This window comes from Crinia signifera, chromosome 19 (genome assembly GCF_055691185.1).
Source record: "Crinia signifera chromosome 19, ASM5569118v1, whole genome shotgun sequence".
Classification (NCBI taxonomy): Eukaryota; Metazoa; Chordata; class Amphibia; order Anura; family Myobatrachidae; genus Crinia; species Crinia signifera.
Window position 1 is genome coordinate 138,242,250 of NC_139226.1, and position 12,277 is coordinate 138,254,526.

Sequence of the window (12,277 nt, forward strand, 5' to 3'; positions counted from 1 at the left end):
GTAATTAGCCGTCACCGCCATCCTGGGATGCAGATGAGAGGGTGAAGCACTTGTGTTTGAATACAGAGAATAAGGCGAGTGATGAAGGGGATGGGAGTGAAGAGGAAATCCTCCCCCGCTCCCAGGGAATTACATCTGTGAGGACCCTTCTAGGTACCTGTATTCAGGAGCCAGTGAAGAGCCTTTTGTGTCACGCAGGAAGACGCACCTACAAGTGCCACCAGAACAGAAGAACGAGGGATTCTGGGGCTTTGTGATATCCAGGTGCGTCTGCCTACTGCAGGTTCCCCAATACAGGCTTTACGATGAGCACTCAGTGGAGGTTTGCCAGGTGCAGGCTGATTATGGGCACACGGCAATGAATGTGGCTTCATGTGGAAACGATTGGCAGACTTATAACTTGGTGTCTGTTATCCATCCCGGGCATTGTATGTGTGCCCCTTGTCCAGATACAGCCTTGGAATCTGCCCCCAATGTGCGCACTGTGGAGGTATTTTCTAAAGCAGCAGAGATTTGCCCCTAAGCAGGGGTTGCTGAGGAGCGGAAGCTGGTTCAGGGTGAGGGGGTGAGCATTGGGTACAGAATGGGTATACCTAGCTCTGTAGGGTGTGACTGCTGAGGTGCAGAGGCTGGCGCAGGGCGAGGGGGTGAGCGTTGGGTACAGAATGGGTACACCTAGCTCTGTAGGGTGTGACTGCTGAGGAGCGGAGGCTGGCGCAGGGCGAGGGGGTGAGCGTCGGGTACACTTAGCTCTGTAGGGTATGACTGCTGATGAGCGGAGGCTGGCACAGGGCGAGGGGTTGAGCGTTGGGTACAGAGTGGACACACTGTCGGGCGTGATTTTGGAGTGAGAGAGAAAGCTGCATCAGGAAATGTTTCAGGAGAAGAAAAAAATCCAACCGGAATAACGGAATTGGCTGCAGATGTCTAACAGACAGAGACTTTACTACAGGAATAACATACAACACTAATATATACATGGTGTATGGGTACTGCGGGCAGCACAGATGGCAAGGATGGGAGGAGTCAGACATTCACGCCATGCTGTGATCTTCGCTGTCTGCCACTGTGGTGTCTCCCCCTAAGCGTCGCTGACCCTTCCCTGCGCCGACCGACTTCTTCTTCCTCTTCTCCTGGTTGCTGGACGCAATCTCCTCGCTACAGCAGGTGATGTGTTCATGCTGCAAGACATTTATACATAAGTGACCATACACCTGCACCTCTCCTACCCCAGCCGCTATACACTGACCTCCCCGCACCTCTCCTACCCCAGCCGCTATACACTGTCCTCCCCGCACCTCTCCTACACCAGCCGCTATACCTCCCCGCACCTCTCCTACCCCAGCCGCTATACCTCCCCGCACCTCTCCTACCCCAGCCGCTATACCTCCCCGCACCTCTCCTACCCCAGCCGCTATACCTCCCCGCACCTCTCCTACCCCAGCCGCTATACACTGTCCTCCCCGCACCTCTCCTACACCAGCCGCTATACCTCCCCGCACCTCTCCTACCCCAGTCGCTATACCTCCCCGCACCTCTCCTACCCAAGCCGCTATACACTGACCTCCCCGCACCTCTCCTACCCCAGCCGCTATACCTCCCCGCACCTCTCCTACCCCAGCCGCTATACACTGTCCTCCCCGCACCTCTCCTACACCAGCCGCTATACCTCCCCGCACCTCTCCTACCCCAGCCGCTATACCTCCCCGCACCTCTCCTACCCAAGCTGCTATACACTGACCTCCCCGCACCTCTCCTACACCAGCCGCTATACCTCCCCGCACCTCTCCTACCCCAGCCGCTATACCTCCCCGCACCTCTCCTACCCAAGCCGCTATACACTGACCTCCCCGCACCTCTCCTACACCAGCCGCTATACCTCCCCGCACCTCTCCTACCCCAGCCGCTATACCTCCCGCACCTCTCCTACCCAAGCCGCTATACACTGACCTCCCCGCACCTCTCCTACACCAGCCGCTATACCTCCCCGCACCTCTCCTACCCCAGCCGCTATACCTCCCCGCACCTCTCCTACCCCAGCCGCTATACCTCCCCGCACCTCTCCTACCCCAGCCGCTATACCTCCCCGCACCTCTCCTACCCCAGCCGCTATACACTGTCCTCCCCGCACCTCTCCTACACCAGCCGCTATACCTCCCCGCACCTCTCCTACCCCAGTCGCTATACCTCCCCGCACCTCTCCTACCCAAGCCGCTATACACTGACCTCCCCGCACCTCTCCTACCCCAGCCGCTATACACTGACCTCCCTGCACCTCTCCTACCCCAGCCGCTATACCTCCCCGCACCTCTCCTACCCCAGCCGCTATACACTGACCTCCCCGCACCTCTCCTACCCCAGCCGCTATACCTCCCCGCACCTCTCCTACCCCAGCCGCTATACACTGACCTCCCCTCACCTCTTCTACCCCAGCCGCTATACCTCCCCGCACCTCTCCTACACCAGCCGCTATACACTGACCTCCCCTCACCTCTCCTACCCCAGCCGCTATACACTGACCTCCCCGCACCTCTCCTACCCCAGCCGCTATACCTCCCTGCACCTCTCCTACACCAGCCGCTATACACTGACCTCCCCTCACCTCTCCTACCCCAGCCGCTATACACTGACCTCCCCTCACCTCTCCTACCCCAGCCGCTATACACTGACCTCCCCGCACCTCTCCTACCCCAGCCGCTATACACTGACCTCCCCGCACCTCTCCTACCCCAGCTGCTATACCTCCCCGCACCTCTCCTACCCCAGCCGCTATACACTGACCTCCCCGCACCTCTCCTACCCCAGCCGCTATACACTGACCTCCCCGCACCTCTCCTACCCCAGCCGCTATACACTGACCTCCCCGCACCTCTCCTACCCCAGCCGCTATACACTGACCTCCCCGCACCTCTCCTACACCAGCCGCTATACCTCCCCGCACCTCTCCTACCCCAGCCGCTATACACTGACCTCCCCGCACCTCTCCTACACCAGCCGCTATACCTCCCCGCACCTCTCCTACCCCAGCCGCTATACACTGACCTCCCCGCACCTCTCCTACCCCAGCCGCTATACACTAACCTCCCTGCACCTCTCCTACACCAGCCGCTATACACTGACCTCCCCGCACCTCTCCTACCCCAGCCGCTATACACTGACCTCCCCGCACCTCTCCTACACCAGCCGCTATACCTCCCCGCACCTCTCCTACCCCAGCCGCTATACACTGACCTCCCCGCACCTCTCCTACCCCAGCCGCTATACACTGACCTCCCCGCACCTCTCCTACCCCAGCCGCTATACCTCCCCGCACCTCTCCTACCCCAGTCGCTATACACTGACCTCCCCGCACCTCTCCTACCCCAGCCGCTATACACTGACCTCCCTGCACCTCTCCTACCCCAGCCGCTATACACTGACCTCCCCGCACCTCTCCTACCCCAGCCGCTATACACTGACCTCCCCGCACATCTCCTACCCCAGCCGCTATACACTGACCTCCCCGCACCTCTCCTACACTACTAGCAGAAATAGCCCGAACAGAGAGAAATATAATTACCAGAGATCGGCTTCGCCTGGACAGAAGTTTCACATCTTCCATAGTAATGGTGGATCTTTTGGCATGTCTGTACAAATAATGAGAATACTCAGATAAGACTGGCACAAAGGCACACGGATTAGGGTGGTGGTGGGGGACCGAATCCGGTCTGGCAACAGCAGGAAAGATGCGGGAAGCCAGGATCCATGTGATCGGGCCCACATGATCACAGGGGCCACGGTCGCCTGTTGGCGTACCGTTTCGGTATACTGACACCCCTACATGTATAACACATCTGCTGATTTCTACACAATGCGCTCTGTGTACCACACTCAGCTCTTGTTTATAACTCTCTGTCGCCCAGTGATTATAATGCTTCCCATACACTTGTGCGATTGCATTGCTTCCCATACACTTGTGCGATTGCATTGCTTCCCATACACTTGTGCGATTGCATTGGACGCAATATCGGGTTCGATTTCCCTTGAAGCTCACCTTTCGATAAATCACATTGAAAATGTTTTTTTTTGGCAGTGTGAATGGCAGATGTTACTGGTGACTGCACAATGCCGGGTAGTAGAGTAATGCAGTAAGTAAATATCAGACATATAACACAAACAGTGTGACATGCAAATACAAATACCTAAATCTGCCACATTTGATGCATCATGCAACATAAACCTAGATGGTAGAACCACCTCACCACAACCCTGTGTCCTATATGTCCATGTGCCACAGCCTCACCACCCCCACTGTGCCACAGCCTCACCTCCCTCCCACGTCCTTGTGCCACAGCCTCGCCTCCCTCCCACGTTCCTGTGCCACAGCCTTGCCTCCCTCCCACGCCCCTGTGCCACAGCCTCGCCTCCCTCCCACGTCCCTGTGCCACAGCCTCCCTCCCACGTCCCTGTGCCACAGTCTCGCCTCCCTCCCACGTCCCTGTGCCACAGCCTCGCCTCCCTCCCACTTCCCTGTGCCACAGCCTCGCCTCCCTCCCACTTCCCTGTGCCACAGCCTCGCCTCCCTCCCACTTCCCTGTGCCACAGCCTCGCCTCCCTCCCACTTCCCTGTGCCACAGCCTCGCCTCCCTCCCACTTCCCTGTGCCACAGCCTCGCCTCCTTCCCCAGCACCTGTTTGATACCCTCACGCCCCTCTCCTGTCCCTCCGCGATACCCTCACGCCCCTCTCCTGTCCCTCCGCTATACCCTCACGCCCCTCTCCTGTCCCTCCGCTATACCCTCACGCCCCTCTCCTGTCCCTCCGCTATACCCTCACGCCCCTCCGCTATACCCTCACGCCCCTCCAATGTACCCCTGCATAGAATAATACATCCTTATCCCCAGAACATTCACAATATGCACAGAATGGATTTCTATGTAATAACTGCGATTTTCTGCAGGAACCAGATACAATAGAAGTGTAAGTAAATAGCGAGATCCGCAGCACACGGAACCTGTCATCATTCCCGCTCCTACCGTGCAAACAGCTCAAGGTCTTTTGAAAACGTTTCTGTAGAGTGAGAAAAAAAATGGAAATTAGATCTCTAATTAGAGAGACTGGGAAAACTCATCATTAAAATCTTGGAAGGACATCAAGATAAAGTGGTTCACGTGAATTGTTCAGCAATATAAAGAGGACACATTGATTGGTAGTCACAGGCGAGAGATCGGCAACGCAGCAGAAACAGCCCTGATTTACTCCTAGAACGCTTACACCCGGACACAAAGATAATTCTGTATAATGAGAGAACCGCGACACGCTACACCAGGAAACCGCTGCGTCAAAACCGCCACACAAGGAAACGCGACATACTACAAAAGGAAACCGCTGCGCAAGGAAAACACCACACAAGGAAACTGCCACGCACAAAACCGCCGCGCAAGGAAACGCGACATACTGCAAAAGGAAACCGCTACACAAGGAAACTGCAACATGCTACACAAGGAAACCGCCGCGCACAAAACCGCCACACACCACAAAAGGAAACCGCTGAACAAGGAAACCGCTGTGCACGAAACTGCCGCACAAGGAAACTGAAACATGCTACACAAGGAAACCACTGCGCACAAAACCGCCACACAAGGAAACCGCCACACACCACAAAAGGAAACCGCTGCATGCCACACAAGGAAACCGCAACATGCCACACAAGGAAACCGCAACATGCCACACAAGGAAACCGCAACATGCCACACAAGGAAACCGCAACATGCCACACAAGGAAACCGCTACACAAGGAAACCGCAACATGCCACACAAGGAAACCGCAACATGCCACACAAGGAAACTGCAACATGCTACACAAGTAAACCACTGCGCACAAAACCGCCACACGAGGAAACCGCCACACAAGGAAACCGCTACACAAGGAAACCGCAACATGCCACACAAGGAAACTGCTACACAAGGAAACGGCTACACAAGGAAACCGCAACATGCTACACAAAGAAACCGCTACACAAGGAAACCGCAACATGCTACACAAAGAAACCGCTACACAAGGAAACCGCAACATGCTACACAAGGGAACTGCTACAAAAGGAAACTGCAACATGCCACACAAGGAAACCGCTACATGCTACACAAGGAAACCGCTACACAAGGAAACCGCTACATGCTACACAAGGAAACCGCTACACAAGGAAACTGCTACAAAAGGAAACCGCAACATGCCACACAAGGAAACCGCAACATGCTACACAAGGAAACTGCTACACAAGGAAACCGCAACATGCCACAAAAGGGAACCGCCACACAAAAAAAAAAAAAAAAAACGCAACACACCACACAACGTAACCGCCACACAAGGCAACACGCAATAAAAGGAAACCGCAACAGGCTACTTAAGGAAACAGCAACAAGCTACACAAGGAAACTGCTACACAAGGAAACGGAAACTGCTACACAAGGAAACAGCAACAAGCTACACAAGGAAACAGCAACAAGCTACACAAGGAAACAGCAACAAGCTACACAAGGAAACAGCAACAAGCTACACAAGGAAACAGCAACAAGCTACACAAGGAAACAGCAACAAGCTACACAAGGAAACAGCAACAAGCTACACAAGGAAACCGCTACATGCTACACAAGGAAACAGCAACAAGCTACACAAGGAATCTGCTACACAAGGAAACTGCAACATGCCACACAAGGAAACAGCAACATGCCACACAAGGAAACCGCAACATGCTATACAAGGAAACAGCAACATGCCACACAAGGAAACAGCAACATGCCACACAAGGAAACAGCAACATGCCACACAAGGAAACAGCAACATGCCACACAAGGAAACTGCTACACAAGGAAACCGCAACATGCTATACAAGGAAACTACCACATGCTACACAAAGAAACCGCTACACAAAGAAACCGCTACATGCTATACAGGGAACCCGCAACATGCTACACAAGGAAACTGCTGCACAAGGAAACCGCAACATGCCACAAAAGGGAACCGCCACATAAAAAAAAAAAACGCAACACACCACACAACGTAACCGCCACACAAGGCAACACGCAACAAAATAAAACCGCAACAGGCTACTTAAGGAAACGGCAACACGGCACACAAGGGTTGTGTCTGTTACATCAAACAAAAAGTTTTCTAAAACGGAAATTTTCCAATGTAAGCGACAATGGGCCTAATTCAGGTCCGGACGCACTCACCTATGTAATTACCGCCAACCAGAAAAGATGAAGAGACGCCCGTCGCAGCTGTCGCACATTCCGTACGCAGCCTTTAGACATAACAAGGTAAACGCCTGCATTCTTGTTGCCGCAACGGTACCGCGGCACATGCAGAACACTTGCAGTCTGCAGATCATCGCTCTGTTGCGTGAACATCGGTATTATGTACAACCATGAATGAGGCCCAATGAGCAATAACCTCACGCGCTGAATACGTCAGTTACTATGAACAATAATCAGATCATTTCCAAATGTAAGAAATTAAAAGAAAAGAAAACAGCAAAAAAAGCCATTTCTCCACCATATTTATTTGCAGCAACACTGAGTAGAACGCCCGTTTGTTAGCGTAGGGGGCGGAGATCACTGCCGGGGGGAGGATGTAACTGCCCCCGGCAGGGGATCCTGATATCGGGGAGGTTCTGTCACTGCCTCGGGGACAGTCACACACTTGGGTGATTCTGGTTGGTTTGCAAAAGCAAAGTTCATCTTAAACCATGTGCACTGCAGGTGGGGCAGATGTAACATGCGCGGAGAGAGTTAGATTTGGGTGGGGTGTGTTCAAACGGATACCTATATTGCAGTGTTAGAATAAAGCAGCCGTATTTACTCTGCACAGAAACATTATAACCCAAGTCTCTCTGCACCTGTTACATCTGCCCCTGCGATCTCCCTTGGGTCCTTAGTGATATCATCCGTCGCCTGTACATGCTGTAGAGGAATGCAGCATGGCCCTGCCCCCCACCGCCGCGGTATCAGCCTGCGCTCTGTACTCACCGCACTGCCGGAATGTGATCTCTGAGATGGCAGCAATGGCCTGCTTACTGATGGTGATCTCCTTATCATCGGCGATGTCCTGGCACAGCTGTCCCACGGTATAGTGTACGGCGGCCTTCAGGCGCTGGACAAGGCAGATACACACAGTATGATCACAGGGTTGGGATCGTTGGGTCTACAGCAAGTTGGTTGACTTGGGCCAAGGCTGACACAAGCGATGTTGGTTGTCAGGGTCTAGGTCGACCGTTAAAAGGTCAACATGGGGTTTTTCACTGTTTTCTGACCCGAAGGTCGACATGGACACAGTTTCCAGTGCACCGCATCGCTCGCAAGGCTTCTCCCACCACACCCTAGTGGATGGAGGCATTAAATACCGTCTGGCGGCACAAAAAACAGTGACAAACCCCATGTCAACCTTTTGACTGTCGACCTAATGACCTGTCGACCAACTTGCTGTAGACCCAATGACCATATCCCCTGCCAACGCAATCTATAACATAGTGCAACCTGACAGAATGGTCGTGTGTGTGTGTGTGTGTGTGTGTGTATAATATATATATATATATATATATATATATATATATATATATTATTCTATTATATATATATTATTATATATATATATATATATAATATATTCTATTCTATTGTATATAGGTTCATAATAGGTTGCACAGCATTGCTTCAGCAGGAAGGCATGATGAGACCCTTGTCCTGGGTAACACCTTGTCTTCACCCTCAGGGGGCCTGGCACAATGTAACCGGGTACAGTCCCAGATCTGAGAGCTTTCTTCCTATTGGCCAGTGTCAGTATGGCCACACCCCTGAGAGAGTAGGTACCAGACAGTGGGCCAGATTCTTTAAGCTTCAAAAGTGATAAAATGGAGAGTGATAAACAACCAGCTCCTACCTGACATTTTTCAAACACAGTCTGTGACATGGCAGGTGGGAGCTGATTGGCTGGCTGTTTATCACTCTCCATTTTATCACTTTTGAAGCTTAGAGAATCTGGCCCACGGATCGATATCCCTAGTGCTGAGGTGGCCAGACACTCAGGCCGGTTTCACACACTCCGGCTCCTGCCGGACGGTGAAATCCCGCACGGCCAGGGAGCCGTGCCGCACACAGTAGTTTATCATGGAGGGGATAGCCACAGCCCGGCAGCCGTCCCTTCCAGTGGTGGGATCCGGCTGCAGCCGTGCGGCCGTCCCGTGTGAATGGACACAATAGTGTCCATTCACAACTAATGTGTGCGGCACGGCTCCCTGGCCGTGCGGGATTTCACCGTCCGGCAGGAGCCGGAGTGTGTGAAACCGGCCTAGGGCCAAATGTAATAGGGTGAGCGTTTCAGAAAGTGAGAGATTTGGGAGAGTTTCCCCATGTTTTTTTAAAGCAGCAATCATTTACACTGCAAAACCAGGTTGATTTTGCAATGTAATTGATTGCTGCTTTAAAAAAATATGGGGAAACTCTCCCAAATCTCTCACTTTCTGAAACGCTCACCCTATTACATTTGGCCCTAAGTGCCTCCTGGGACAGATTTACATCCAAAATTGGTGATGTTGCCTATAGCAACGAATCCCATTCTAGCTATCACGTTGGAGACTGTAGTAAGCAAATAAGAGGTAGATTGTGACTGGTTACTAAGAGAACGCCTGCAAACTTCCATCTTGGCAGTGTGCATATAGTATGAGCAGCGCGCTTATACATGTGGCAGCCTGTATGTGGCGCTGTGCCTACAGTAAAAGAAAGCACAGTGACATCATATAGGCAGAGGTAGGTAGCAATATGTACACAGGAACAATAGGGACACCATTGTTATACAGGACACGGCCAGTAGGTGGCGGTGTACATACAGTAACAGTATGAGCAGCGCTGTTATACAGAAAGCGGCCAGTAGGTGGCGGTATACGTACAGTAACAGTATGAGCAGCGCTGTTATAAAGGACACGGCCAGTAGGTGGCGGTATACGTACAGTAACAGTATGAGCAGCAGTTATACAAGGAACGGCCAGTAGGTGGCGGTATACGTACAGTAACACTATGAGCAGCCGTTATACAAGGAACGGCCAGTAGGTGGCGGTGTGCGTACAGTAACAGTATGAGCAGCGCTGTTATACAGAAAGCGGCCAGTAGGTGGCGGTATACGTACAGTAGCACTATGAGCAGCAGTTATACAAGGAACGGCCAGTAGGTGGCGGTGTGCGTACAGTAACACTATGAGCAGCGCTGTTATACAGGGAGCGGCCAATAGGTGGCGCTGTACATACAGTAACACTATGAGCAGCGCTGTTATACAGGGAGCGGCCAATAGGTGGCGCTGTATATACAATAACAGTATGAGCAGTGCTGTTATACAGAAAGCGGCCAGTAGGTGGCGGTATACGTACAGTAACACTATGAGCAGCAGTTATACAAGGAATGGCCAGTAGGTGGCGGTGTACATACAGTAACACTATGAGCAGCAGTTATACAGAAAGCGGCCAGTAGGTGGCGGTATACGTACAGTAACACTATGAGCAGCAGTTATACAGGGAGCGGCCAGTAGGTGGCACTGTATATACAGTAAGAGTATGAGCAGCGCTGTTAATACTGTACGTACAGAAACAGTATGAGCAGCGCTGTTATACAGGGAGCGGCCAGTAGGTGGCGCCGTACAAACAGAAAAGTGTTCAGCAGTTATACAGGGAGCGGCCAGTAGGTGGCGCTGTACATACAGTAACACTATGAGCAGCAGTTATACAGGGAGCGGGCAGTAGGTGGCGCTGTACATATAGTAACACTACGTGTAGCGCTGTTGTACATGGAGCGGACAGTAGGTGGCTCTAATGCGCTCAGCAAGTATGAGCAGCGCTGTTATACAGGAAGCGACCAGTAGGTGACACTGTGCGTACAGTAATACTATGAGCAGGAGTTATACAAGGAGTGGCCAGTAGGTGGCACTGTGCGTACAGTAACACTACGAGCAGCGCTGTTAAATACAGCGAACACCCAGCAGGCGGCAGTATGAGGCTGTGTATCGCCGCCTATGGGACCGGGAGTTGCGGGTCAGGACCCGATACACCCTCCGGCTGACAGGACACTACCTGTGTGTTGGAGAACTGCCTCTCGCTCTCCTCCGCCATGACGACCCGTTACTTCCTCCGAGTCTCAGCTGATTCTCCGTCACCGCCGAGCAGAAGGATTTGGCGCCAAGAGCCGCAGCAGCTACGGACCGCGGAGCAGAACAAAACACCGGCAGCGCGAAGCTACCATGTTCTGTATAGGACAGGGTATGGATCATTAGGTCACCAGCATTTAGGTCGACACCATTAGGTCAACATGCAGGAAGGTCGACATGGGTTAGGTCAACAGGGTCATTAGGTCGACATACGGTTAGGTTGACAGTGAAAAGATCGACATGAGGGTTAAAAAAACTGTTTTGTCAAGAATGTTGACACAGTCGACATGGACACTGAAACATAGAACTGTGTCCCTTCACATGGCTCGCTGCGCTCGGCACACTATTTTATTTTCCCACCACGCCCTAGTGGATTGGTAGGGCATGAAATACCGCCTGTCGGCACATGTCGGCTCAAGAAAAAATGTTAAAAAACCACCATGTCGACATTTTGACTGTCAACCTAATTAACCTGTTGACCAAATGACCCTATCGACCTAACTCATGTCGACCAACATGCTGGGGACCTAATGACTATCCCATAGGACATTATTATAGTATATAGTGTAATAAGAATCTGAGGCTACAGCTGCCGCTCGCTCACTCACTATATATATATATATATATATATATATACAGGCAATCTGCAGCTTTGTATCTGGTGGAACTACAAGAACCAGCACACCCTGTTCTTTTCCTTTATACCCATCAAAAAATAACCCGCTAGTATATATGAGTATTTTTAATGATCCAGCGGTACGAACAAAGCTGTACGCATAATATGATGCAGGGGTATGGAAGCGGTCTGACGCAGGGGTACGGGAGCGGTGTGAGGCAGGGGTGCGGGAGCGGTGTGAGGCAGGGGTATGGGAGCGGTGTGAGGGAGGGGTACGGGAGCGGTGTGAGGCAGGGGTATGGAAGCAGTGTGAGGCAGGGGTACGGAAGCAGTGTGACGCAGGGGTACGGGAGCAGTGTGACGCAGGGGTGCGGGGCGGTGTGACGCAGGGGTGCGGAGTGGTGTAACGTGGGGGCGGTGTGACGCAGGGGTGCGGAGTGGTGTAACGTGGGGGTGGTGTGACGCAGGGGTGCGGAGCAGTGTAACTTGGGGGTG

The 12,277-nt window shown here is 52.6% G+C and overlaps 1 protein-coding gene across 1 annotated transcript; it reads right to left on the bottom strand.

Moving 5' to 3' along the window:
• Positions 1–926: 926 nt before the first annotated feature.
• On the bottom strand, positions 927–11,248 carry CENPS (centromere protein S). Its single transcript, XM_083163491.1, has 5 exons — positions 11,093–11,248; positions 8,007–8,130; positions 5,015–5,048; positions 3,560–3,626; positions 927–1,181 (listed from the first exon to the last, which is right to left on the bottom strand). Exons 1-5 carry the CDS (start codon positions 11,129–11,131, stop codon positions 1,035–1,037), a joined length of 411 nt encoding a protein of 136 aa, XP_083019617.1. The 5' UTR covers positions 11,132–11,248; the 3' UTR covers positions 927–1,034.
• Positions 11,249–12,277: the final 1,029 nt, after the last annotated feature.

Bases quoted from the DNA above. Each gene is read 5' to 3' on its own strand.
- CENPS (XM_083163491.1), bottom strand. From the start codon at position 11,131: ATGGCGGAGGAGAGCGAGAGGCAGTTCTCCAACACACAG. The intron at 8,131-11,092 runs GTAGTGTCCTGT...TGCCTTGTCCAG, and splicing joins GGCAGTTCTCCAACACACAG to CGCCTGAAGGCCGCCGTACA. The intron at 1,182-3,559 runs GTAATTATATTT...AATGTCTTGCAG, and splicing joins CCAGGCGAAGCCGATCTCTG to CATGAACACATCACCTGCTG.